General features: G+C 38.9%; 1 protein-coding gene across 4 annotated transcripts in view; it reads right to left on the bottom strand.

Annotated features, from left to right (window-relative positions):
* LOC132132883 (protocadherin gamma-C5-like) overlaps positions 1-13,079 on the bottom strand; it is a 94,514-nt gene that overhangs the window by 65,825 nt on the left and 15,610 nt on the right. For 2 of the 4 annotated variants that reach the window (XM_059545427.1, XM_059545431.1), the window contains exon 1: positions 3,605-6,183. The exons of the other annotated variants lie outside the window; for them this stretch is intronic. In XM_059545427.1, coding sequence (XP_059401410.1) covers positions 3,605-6,055 — 2,451 coding nt within the window. In that variant the 5' untranslated portion in view covers positions 6,056-6,183. Of the gene's footprint in view, positions 1-3,604; positions 6,184-13,079 lie in introns of those variants that run through there. 4 annotated transcript variants of the gene reach the window in all.

The following is a 13,079-nucleotide window of genomic DNA, read 5'->3' as shown; positions in this document are numbered from 1 at the left end:
ACACACTTAATGCTGCTGTAACCTCCAAATTGAAGGTCCTGCTTACTTCCAAATTGAAGAATAAGGTGGAAAGGTGTACATAGAACATTCATTTGTTTATGCTATACTTGATTTGTCTGATATTATATATATATATATATATATATATATATATATATATATATATATATATATATATATATATATATATATATATATATATATATATATATTTTTTTTTTTTTTTTTTATCAGTTAAAATTTAAAAAGTCCCATGACTCTCTTACCGATTCTGTAGACTGGAGATCGTCGATAGAATTTTTTTTCTTGATTGTGTGATTCATAGTTGCAGCGAAACTTGGGTCCACTACTAAAACATTCTGTCCACCGAGTGTAGAAAACTTACAGTCACTCTTCCTCGAGTCAGTCGTCATGCACACTTCATAATTATACCCGTGCGGCAGAGTTCCAGTGACTCCTGTGTCTGCGTAATGCGGTGAATAGTACGGGATAACAGGCAGATTGGACTGATATAAGAAGCGAGATTGTCTCCATCTGTATATTTTCACTGATATTATAACAACCACACAGGTGATGAATAAGAAAGAAACAGCAGCCAATGCGAGAACTAAATAAAACGTCAGGTTCTCGTCATATTGTTTTTTGTCCGTAAAATCTGAGAACTCTGACAGCACTTCAGGAAAGCTGTCAGCCACAGCCACGTTAATGGAGACCACAGCTGAGCGAGAGGGCTGTCCGTTATCCTCCACAACAACAGTGAGTTTTTGCTTGACTGCATCTTTATCAGTCACTTGTCGCACAGTTCTTATTTCTCCATTCTGTAAACCCACTTCAAACAGCGCTCTGTCTGTAGCTTTCTGTAGTTTATAGGAGAGCCAGGCATTCTGTCCAGAGTCTACATCAACAGCCACCACTTTAGTGACCAGATATCCAACCTCTGCAGCACGAGGTATAATCTCAGCCACCACAGAAGCACCAGCCTGTACTGGATACAGAACCTGAGGAGCGTTGTCATTCTGATCTTTAATTATAATGTCCAAAGTCACATTAGTGCTGAGGGGTGGAGAGCCTCCATCTTGTGCTTTCACACAAACATGAACACTTTTCATTTGCTCGTAGTCAAAACTGCGCAGTGCGTGAATCACTCCGCTGTCAGCATTTACGGATATAAAAGAGGAAGCAGGGGATCCACGCACTGTAGTCTCATCTAGAAGATACGAAATACGAGCGTTCTGATTCCAGTCATCATCTCGAGCACTCAGAGTAAATATGGACAAACCAGGTGAATTGTTTTCAGTAACATATGCAGTGTAAACACTCTCTTGAAACCTGGGCGGATTGTCATTAACATCTGATACTTTAAGATTTAACGTTTTCTGAGTAGAAAGCGCAGGAGACCCTGAATCTATAGCCGTGATTGTGATGTTATATGCTGCCACACGTTCACGATCTAAAGCAGCATCGGTGATTAAAGAGTAATAATTTCGCAGTGAGGACTGTAGTTTAAATGGAGTATTTCGATCAACTGTACAGACAACGTGGCCATTGTCTCCTGCATCTACATCCTTCACACTGAAAATAGCGATAGTGGTGCCAAGAGGTGCATCTTCACTCACTGGGGTAAAAAATGACATAACACTGATTGTTGGCGCATTATCATTTACATCGATTAAATCAACAATGACTTTGGCTGCGTTTCCTAAGCCACCATGATCTTTGGCCTCGATTCCAATTTCGTATTTTTTTGCTTTTTCATAATCAAGTTCCCCTATTAGAGTTATAACACCGGTTGTTTCATCGATTTTAAAAATGTCTTTTATGTTACCTTTTAAGTTAGCGAGACTGTATGAAATCAAGCTATACATTCCACTATCTGCATCACTTGCATTAACAGTTGTAATTTACGTTTCTTTAGGCGCATTTTCAGTTATTATTGCTCTGTAAACTGATTGGTTGAATACTGGTGCGTTGTCATTTACATCTAGTACATTAACCTCTATTTTCATATTACCAGATCTCTGAGGGTTTCCTCCGTCAACTGCTGTGAGAATCAGAGACAGTCGTGGATGCTGCTCTCTGTCTAGAGGCTTCTGAAGCACCATTTCAGCATATTTAACTCCATCGGGGCGCGAGTGTTGTTTCAGAATAAAATAATCATTATTTGACATAATATAATTTTGGAGAGCATTCACACCCACATCAGGATCATCTGCGCTTCCTAGTAAGAATCGAGATCCAGGTGCAGCTGATTCACTTATTTCAAGATTAATTTCATCTTTAGGAAATGTTGGCGAGTGATCGTTTACATCCAGTATTTCCACCGTAACATGATGCAGTTCCACTGGATTATCAAGTATTATTTCAAACGCAAAGCTGCACGGAGTAGTTTCAGCGCAAAGCTGCTCTCGGTCGATTCTCTCCTTTACAACCAAGATCCCTTTGTCTGTTTTCAGCTCTACGTACTCAGCGCTGTCGCCAGACACGATACGAGCCTGACCCGAGCGCAGTCTTTGAACATTCAGACCAAGATCATGAGCTATATTCCCGATAAGCGACCCTTTCTTCATTTCCTCTGGAACCGAGTAACGAATCTGTGCGTCTGTGTTTGAAATCGAAAAAGCAGCCATGATGAATAAGACCCTCCATAAGAAAACACGATCCAGTGTCTGTCCTCGCGATTGGTAACAATGAATCATTCTATATGCTTTGATCATAAATTTTTATACGTAATGTATTCAAATTTCAACCTGTAGATGCTGTTCCGCAGTCAAAATATCCACAAATACATCCAGTTTATTTGCTATTAGTCAGTGAATGTCTCCCTTCATCGACTCTCTGTTATCTCTTCCACAGTCTCCTACCAGCATCACCTAAGCTCCACCAACCACTAGCGATTGCATGCTTTTCTACAAATCAACAGCGGCCCTTAGAGCTGAGAACGAGAAACTACACTGATAAGCTTTGAAATGTCTTACAACTGGAATTGGGCATTAGCTCTCAACAATAATAAAACTAAACAATGTATTGAACAAATACATATAAAATAACACTTCGCCGTTCTCGTAAACTTAAATCTTACTATGCATTGCACTACTTAAATATAAGAAAACAAACATGATTCACTATTAGTGAAAATAAATTCGAAATCATAAGGTATTATGTAACAATGCAGTGCGACAAACAGAACAGACTTCATTATCAAATCACGATTTTAAGGTAACACTTTACGGTAAGGCTAAATTCCTTAGCATTAGTTAATGCTTTATGAATCATGAACTAAAATGATAAACATTTTATAGCGTTTATTATGGTAGTTTAATGTTACCACGTACTAATATATTGTTTCTAAATTGTATGATCAACGTATTATGAACAAAGGTGATTTCATACTGAACAATATTATAATTATATGTTAATATTTAATAAATGCAGTATCAGTGATTAACTTGCATTAATGAAATAATAAACATGTTCACTAATGTTATATAGGCCTAGTGAAAAAGTTTCTCCTAAACTACTAAGCAAAATTAGTTAAATGTAATTTTAATATCACAAAGATTTTATATTATTTTATTTTGTATTTTTAAATAACAGTTTATCTTACCATTTCAGAACATTTGCCGGGATCTTCTAAGTTTATTTCCTTCATTGCGCGCTGCATGGTCTCAGCGAAACTCGGGTCCACCATTAAAACATTCTGTCCACCGAGTGTAGAAAACTTACAGTCACTCTTCCTCGAGTCAGTCGTCATGCACACTTCATAATTATACCCGTGCGGCAGAGTTCCAGTGACTCCTGTGTCTGCGTAATGCGGTGAATAGTACGGGATAACAGGCAGATTGGACTGATATAAGAAGCGAGATTGTCTCCATCTGTAGATTTCCACTGATATTATTACAACCACACAGGTGATAAATAGGAAAGAAACAGCAGCCAATGCGAGAACTAAATAAAATGTCAGGTTATTGTCATTTTGTTTTTCATGCGCAAAGTCAGTGAACTCTGACAGCACTTCAGGAAAGCTGTCAGCCACAGCCACGTTAATGGAGACCACAGCTGAGCGAGAGGGCTGTCCGTTATCCTCCACAACAACAGTCAGTTTTTGCTTGAATGCATCTTTATCAGTCACTTGTCGCACAGTTCTTATTTCTCCATTCTGTAAACCAACTTCAAGCAGCGCTCTGTCTGTAGCTTTCTGTAGTTTATAGGAGAGCCAGGCATTCTGTCCAGAGTCCACATCAACAGCCACCACTTTAGTGACCAGATATCCAACCTCTGCAGCACGAGGCACAATCTCAGCCACCACAGAAGCACCAGTCTGTACTGGATACAGAACCTGAGGAGCGTTGTCATTCTCATCTTTAATTATAATGTCCAAAGTCACATTAGTGCTGAGGGGTGGAGAGCCTCCATCTTGTGCTTTCACACAAACATGAACACTTTTCATTTGCTCGTAGTCAAAACTGCGCAGTGCGTGAATCACTCCACTGTCAGCATTTACGGATATAAAAGAGGAAGCAGGGGATCCACGCACTGTAGTCTCATCTAGAAGATACGAAATACGAGCGTTCTGATTCCAGTCATCATCTCGAGCACTCAGAGTAAATATGGACAAACCAGGTGGATTGTTTTCAGTAACATATGCAGTGTAAACACTCTCTTGAAACCTGGGCGGATTGTCATTAACATCTGATACTTTAAGATTTAACGTTTTCTGAGTAGAAAGCGCAGGAGACCCTGAATCTATAGCCGTGATTGTGATGTTATATGCTGCCACACGTTCACGATCTAAGGCAGCATCAGTGACTAAAGTGTAATAATTTCGTAGTGAAGACTGAAGTTTAAATTGATTTTTTCGATCTACCTTACAGTCAACATGGCCATTTTCTCCAGCATCTAGATCTTTGACACTGAAAATAGCGATAGTGGTGCCAAGAGGTGCGTCTTCACTCACTGAGCTTGAAAATGACATAACACTAATAACAGGTGCATTGTCATTTACATCAGTTAAATCAACTATGACTTTCGCCGAGTTTCCTAAACCACCCTGGTCTTTGGCCTCGATGCCAATTTCATATTTTTTTGATTTTTCAAAGTCAAGCACCCCAGTAAGAGTAATAACGCCTGTCTTTTCATCTATTTCAAACACTTCATTTATGTTTCCCTTTAAATTAGCAAAGCTGTATGAAATCAAACTATACATTCCACTATCTGCATCACTTGCATTAACAGTTGTAATATATGTTCCCTTAGGCGTATTTTCAGCTATTGTTGCTCTGTAAACTGATTGGTTGAATACTGGTGCGTTGTCATTTGCATCTAGTACATTAACCTCTATTTTCATATTACCAGATCTCTGAGGGTTTCCTCCGTCAACTGCTGTGAGAATCAGAGACAGTCGTGGATGCTGCTCTCTGTCTAGAGGCTTCTGAAGCACCATTTCAGCATATTTAACTCCATCGGGGCGCGAGTGTTGTTTCAGAATAAAATTATTATTGGTTGACATAATATAATTTTTGAGAGCATTCACACCCACATCAGGATCATCTGCGCTTCCTAATAAGAAACGAGCCCCAGTTGTGGCTGATTCACTTATTTCAAGATTAATTTCATCTTTAGGAAATGTTGGCGAATGATCGTTTACATCCAGTATTTCCACCGTAACATGATGCAGTTCCATTGGATTATCAAGTATTATTTCAAACGCAAAGCTGCACGGAGTAGTTTCAGCGCAAAGCTGCTCTCGGTCGATTCTCTCCTTCACAACCAAGATCCCTTTGTCTGTTTTCAGCTCTACGTACTCAGTGCTGTCGCCAGACACGATACGAGCCTGACCCGAGCGCAGTCTTTCAACATTCAGACCAAGATCATGAGCTATATTCCCGATAAGCGACCCTTTCTTCATTTCCTCTGGAACGGAGTAACGAATCTGTGCGTTTGTGTTTGAAATCGAACAAGCAGCCATGATGAATAAGACCCTCCATAAGAAAACACGATCCAGTGGCTGTCCCCGAGACTGGTTTTGAATCCATCTACATGCTCTAAACTCAAGCATTTTTATAGGTTACCTATTCAAAATACAAACTGTAGAGGATTTTCCGCAGTCAATATATCCACAAATACATCCAGTTTGTTTGCTATTAGTCAGTGAATGTCTCCCTTCATCGATTCTGTTTAGTTTCCTCCAGAATCTCCTACCAGCATCCCTACAGCACAGCTCCACCAACCACTGGCGATACCCTTGCGTTTCTACAAATCAACAGCGGCCCTTAGAGTTAAAAACGGGAAGCAACAATAATAAAAGCTATGAAATTTCCCAGAACTAGAACTGCATTGCTTTCAATTATTTGATAATGATTAAAGGATAAAACATCCATACAAATGTTAATCTTACTGTACACTGAAAAGTGCTAGATAATATTATTAAAAAATATATATATATATATATATTATTACAGTATTACAGATTACATATTTGCCTTTACAGACAAAAAAAAAAAAAAAAAAAACATGATCGCCCCTAAAGCTACTTAAAGATTTAAAGCGTAATACAAGGTCCCGTTCGTTAACATTAGTTGTTGAATTATTAACTAATAACAAGTCATAATTGTACAGATTTTATTCATCTGTATTCATGTAATTACTTTTTCAATTTTAAAAGATTGTTCAAATTGTTGAACAAAGTTCATATGTCCAACTAGAATCGTTAAAAATTACTAATAATAAATAACTATACATTTACCAATAACGGCTTCTAAAAATCGTTTTATTATTATTATTATTATTTATTTTTTATTGTAGCGAATGTATTACGTAATGTTAATGAATTTAAACTTATTATAATGTGTTATAGATTTACTATGGTTTAACAAACCATTTTTACTAACCACAATTCACTGTACTTCATTTTAATTTGATATGTACTTTTTAAGAACAGGTGATCTTAACATTTCTGTCAACTCGGGATCCGCTAACTAATTGATATCTATTTTGCAGTTCATAATCTAAATTTTTAAGAAGTATAATCTCACCTGTATCTTTGTTTATCCCGAAAAAAAACTCACTTGCTTCTTTGGTAGCAAGAGCAAAGGAAAAGAAAACTTTGTCATTTATACCTTCGTCACCATCAGCAGCACTAATATTACTGATAACAGTACCAGTGAATTCTCTCTAACTTCAGTTTTAAATACTGACTGTCAGGGCCGTGCAGAGACCTTTGGAGGGGCAGGTGCTCGAAGTATAAAAGGGGCACATGGAACAAGACTTTAAATAGCGCTGTTCAAAATATCAATACAGCAATATATTATGATGCATTCCTTGCTGATTCGCGTATCGATATGGATGATTATGTATTGATACGGCAGCAAATGCTGTGATGCAGTTTTGAAACAGATTAGAAAAGACAATTTAAATTTTAAAAGTACAAAAAATATATATATATTAAAAAAAAATTATTTAAGTAATATATTTAAGTGCGGCTTTTAAGGCACTCTACGTGTTAAACAAAATACTGTACTATAATAATAGTTTAGTCAAATAAAATAAAAAGACCAGACCCCTCGATCAGGGGTATCATGCAGTCATGATTTTTGAGGGGGCACATTTTTTTTTGGGGGGGGGGGGGGTGGGTGTAGCTATAAGTCATGGTATGAAAGCATGTTTGGAATTATTCAAAACAATTCCAAACATGCTTAATATATCAGGAAATATCTCGATTCTCAAACATGTGTAAGTAAACGCGTTTTGTACCTTTATAGATTGTTATTTGATCAATAAATGGAAAAGTAGTGTAATCTATTAACTACACATAAAAACCCGACTTTTTACTTAAGTGCCATATCATGCCATAAAATATTTTTAATACAACTGAATTTGCAATATTGCAAATATTGTAAGTTACTTATTTTAACACTTTCATTTTACAGAGAGTAAAGAACATTTACATTATCAAAGAACATTTTCATTCAGTCTAGACAGAGTTCAGGCACTCTCAAAAACTCCCATTAAAATCACTTAAGCACTTTATATTACATTCGTATGCACATCTGCACTTTCTGTTGTTTCTTATGAGAGAATTCGCTAAATAATTCAGCCAGCGAGCAAGTGAACTAAACACATCTTCTGCACGTCTCTGATTGGCCATTGCATTCATAAGCGCAACAGAATCGTTTCGAATGGGCATGGCGCCTCTGCCTTCGATGCCTTTGAAACGTTTCTCCCTCAAACAGCACACTGTTACTTCTACACTACAGGCTACACACAGCAATATAAACAACATATCTGCATGTTCTCACAACACATCGCTCTTGTAAAATAATAATAAGTAAATAAAAATAAAAATCACTTCGCTGAGAATGAAACACCTCTTACCAGCTTGTTGAAAATATCCTCTGGCAATTAAAAAATGCGCGTGCGGCGTGACGAATCGTCCCGGTCGGATGCGGTCGTCGTCAGGTGAAAGGTCATCATGTGGGTCATTTTATTTACGGCTAAATTATTATTCAGAAATTTTACCAATATTTAGATGGGGCATGGGCTATGGAAGGCATTCACGAAAGGGTATGTTATGACAAAAAAAAATAAATTGAGGAAATTTTGCTTTGACAAAAGGGCACTTTGGGCACCAAAGGGCAAAGGGGCAGGTGCTCAAGCACCCAACACCCCCCCCCCCCCCCCCCACCGCATCTTTATCATTCACTTGTAGCACAGTTCTTTTTTCTCCATTTTGTAAACCCACTTCAAACAGCGATAGCGCTGACCATTTCAGAACTTTCGGGATGAACAGCTCCCGAAGAATTCAACAATAGGTGCGTTCGACTTTAAGCAGCGCTGCATAGAAGGATCAATGTATGGCATCAAAGTACCGCGAGAGCGATAAGAGAGCACACGAATCCAATGCATTCGAATCGGTGCTTCGTTTTCATACAGTGATCGGTAGGCTTGTTTGAGATGAGCAAAATCTGCGCAGAACCGATCACCGGTGATCAGCGCGAGATGCATGCCGGTTAGAAATGTGTCCGAGTGACGTCCGCCTTGCTCTGATGTCATGCTGACGTAGGTCAAAAATCTCTCGCGAGCGCAAGGTGCACGTGTCGGATTCAGCAGTCGGGCGCAGTTGCTCTCCACCGACTGCGCTGATCAAAAGCACGATGGGAAACGACTTGCTGACGACACAGCTTAATGCTCATTGGTTTAAACAACTGTGATGTAATGTTCTCTTTTAAAATGTTTGATTTTAAAACTCTAATATCATGTTTTGTGTGTTTATGTTATGTGTGAATATTCCCAAACTATCTGGCAGTGCGATCTCTTTGGGTTATGTAATTTAATTTTTATAAAAAAAAATCTAATAAACAAAAACATATGTCTGTATTAAAGAAAAAAAATATTGATAAACTCGTCTTTGGTATGTAATTAAATGGGTGTCTTGTTCATTTTATTTATTTTCATATAAAAGCAACAGAACTTGAATTACATCCAGTTTATTAGCAACACTGTGCACAAGGGTGAATCCCGCGATAGCCATCTTTGATCTCACAGGTGTCAGATCCACTACGAGAAGAGAGATCTGTCCGGCTTGCCTGCGCTTTGTTCACTCCTCCTCTCATTGCAGCCGCCTACTCTCGCTTACATTTCAGGTGAGGCGAGGCGCATCTCAAACAAGCCTATTCTGTGCAGCGCTGCTTAAAGTCGAACGCGCCTAAATAATTGATAGTTTTCAGGCTCGAAGACCTGGCGGGGAAAAACATCCATATAACTGCTCGAACAAGCGAATATTTGTGGTGTAATGGCCATAAAGACAAAGAGCAAATTACTAATATTAATGTAATCTATTCCTGCAAGGGTCTTACCATTTCTTGTTGCTCAGATTTTTCAAGAGTGTTCTTTTCCTGCATTGCGCGCTGCATGGCCTCAGTGAAACTCGGGTCCACTACTAAAACATTCTGTCCACCGAGTGTAGAAAACTTACAGTCACTCTTCCTCGAGTCAGTCGTCATGCACACTTCATAATTATACCCGTGCGGCAGAGTTCCAGTGACTCCCGTGTCTGCGTAATGCGGTGGATAGTACGGGATAACAGGCAGATTGGACTGATATAAGAAGCGAGATTGTCTCCATCTGTAGATTTTCACTGATATTATAACAACCACACACGTGATAAATAGGAAAGAAACCGCCGCCAGAGCGAGAACTAAATAAAAAGTCAAGTTCTCGTCATACTGTTTTTCTTGCGTAAAATCTGTGAATTCTGACAGCACTTCAGGAAAGCTGTCAGCCACAGCCACGTTAATGGAGACCACAGCTGAGCGAGAGGGCTGTCCGTTATCCTCCACAACAACAGTGAGTTTTTGTTCGACTGCATCTTTATCAGTCACTTGTCGCACAGTTCGTATTTCTCCATTCTGTAAACCCACTTCAAACAGCGCTCTGTCTGTAGCTTTCTGTAGTTTATAGGAGAGCCAGGCATTCTGTCCAGAGTCCACATCAACAGCCACCACTTTAGTGACCAGATATCCAACATCTGCAGCACGAGGCACAATCTCAGCCACCGTAGAAGCACCAGTCTGTACTGGATACAGAACCTGAGGAGCGTTGTCATTTTGATCTTGAATATTGATAGTTACTGTCACTTCAGAGCTCAAGGGCGGGGATCCTCCATCTCGAGCTGTCACATTAAAGGAAAAAGATTTCAACTGTTCAAAATCAAATGATTTAACTGCATGAACAGTGCCAGTATGTGAATCTACAGATACGAGAGAACTTAGCGGTGCACCATGCATGTCTTCATCCTTCAGGAAATAAGACAATTGCGCATTGGGACCCCAGTCAGCATCATTTGCTTTAACAGTCATTATAGTCAGACCAGGATAATTATTTTCACTAACAAATGTTTTATATTCCTCGAACTCGAATACTGGCGGATTGTCATTCACATCAGATATTTTTACAGTAAGCGTTTTGTTTGCGTGGCGCGCAGGACTTCCATTGTCTGATACTAAGATCGTTATGTTATATTCAGAGAGACTTTCTCGATCAAGCATACCATCAGTAACTAAACTGTAATAATCCGTGAGAGATGACTCAATTTTAAACGGTATATTTTGATTTATTGAGCACTGAACAAGGCCATTTTTACCAGAATCTGCGTCCTCTACGTTAATGACGGCTAAAGTTGTTCCCACTGGGGCATTTTCAGGAAGGGTGTTTGAGAACGACATCAGCTGTATGGTTGGAGAATTGTCATTCTCATCAATTACATCTATGATAATTTTGCAGGTATCTGCGTGACCTCCTTTATCTCTCGCTTTAATATTTATTTGATAACTATTTTGAGATTCATAATCTAAATGATCAAGAAGTGTAATTTCACCTGTGTCTGTATTTATCTCAAAAAGCTCCCTTGCTTCTTTGCTTGCTACAGCAAAGGTATAGGAAACCTGGCCATTTACACCTTCGTCAGCATCAGCAGCACTAATAGTACCGATAACAGTACCAGCAGGTGAATTCTCTCTTACTTCAGTTTTAAATACTGACTGTTTGCACACTGGAGCATTATCATTAGCATCCAGAACAGTGACGTGAATTTTTACCGTGCCTGATTTCTGAGGTGACCCTCCATCAGTTGCCACAAGAACCAATTTAATCTCATCGCGTTCCTCTCGGTCTAGTTCTCGTTGTAAAACCATCTCGATGTATTTGTTGCCATCAGTCTGACTATGAACCTCCAGTTTAAAATGATCAATTGGATGTAGTTTATAGCTCTGTATTCCATTTAGACCTACATCTGTATCTATTGCGCTATCCAAAGGAAACCTAGTTCCACAAATTGCATTTTCACTAACTTCCAAATTAACATTTTCTTTCGCAAACCAGGTGGATTGTTTTCAGTAACATATGCAGTGTAAACACTCTCTTGAAACCTGGGCGGATTGTCATTAACATCTGATACTTTAAGATTTAACGTTTTCTGAGTAGAAAGCGCAGGAGACCCTGAATCTATAGCCGTGATTGTGATGTTATATGCTGCCACACGTTCACGATCTAAGGCAGCATCAGTGACTAAAGTGTAATAATTTCGTAGTGAAGACTGAAGTTTAAATTGATTTTTTCGATCTACCTTACAGTCAACATGGCCATTTTCTCCAGCATCTAGATCTTTGACACTGAAAATAGCGATAGTGGTGCCAAGAGGTGCGTCTTCACTCACTGAGCTTGAAAATGACATAACACTAATAACAGGTGCATTGTCATTTACATCAGTTAAATCAACTATGACTTTCGCCGAGTTTCCTAAACCACCCTGGTCTTTGGCCTCGATGCCAATTTCATATTTTTTTGATTTTTCAAAGTCAAGCACCCCAGTAAGAGTAATAACGCCTGTCTTTTCATCTATTTCAAACACTTCATTTATGTTTCCCTTTAAATTAGCAAAGCTGTATGAAATCAAACTATACATTCCACTATCTGCATCACTTGCATTAACAGTTGTAATATACGTTCCCTTAGGCGTATTTTCCGCTATTGTTGCTCTGTAAACTGATTGGTTGAATACTGGTGCGTTGTCATTTGCATCTAGTACATTAACCTCTATTTTCATATTACCAGATCTCTGAGGGTTTCCTCCGTCAACTGCTGTGAGAATCAGAGACAGTCGTGGATGCTGCTCTCTGTCTAGAGGCTTCTGAAGCACCATTTCAGCATATTTAACTCCATCGGGGCGCGAGTGTTGTTTCAGAATAAAATTATTATTGGTTGACATAATATAATTTTTGAGAGCATTCACACCCACATCAGGATCATCTGCGCTTCCTAATAAGAAACGAGCCCCAGTTGTGGCTGATTCACTTATTTCAAGATTAATTTCATCTTTAGGAAATGTTGGCGAATGATCGTTTACATCCAGTATTTCCACCGTAACATGATGCAGTTCCATTGGATTATCAAGTATTATTTCAAACGCAAAGCTGCACGGAGTAGTTTCAGCGCAAAGCTGCTCTCGGTCGATTCTCTCCTTCACAACCAAGATCCCTTTGTCTGTTTTCAGCTCTACGTACTCAGTGCTGTCGCCAGACACGATA

This window comes from Carassius carassius, chromosome 49, assembly GCF_963082965.1.
Source record: "Carassius carassius chromosome 49, fCarCar2.1, whole genome shotgun sequence".
NCBI lineage: Eukaryota > Metazoa > Chordata > Actinopteri > Cypriniformes > Cyprinidae > Carassius > Carassius carassius.
The sequence above is the reverse complement of the archived record's forward strand: the minus strand, read 5'-3'. Positions and strand labels throughout refer to the sequence as shown.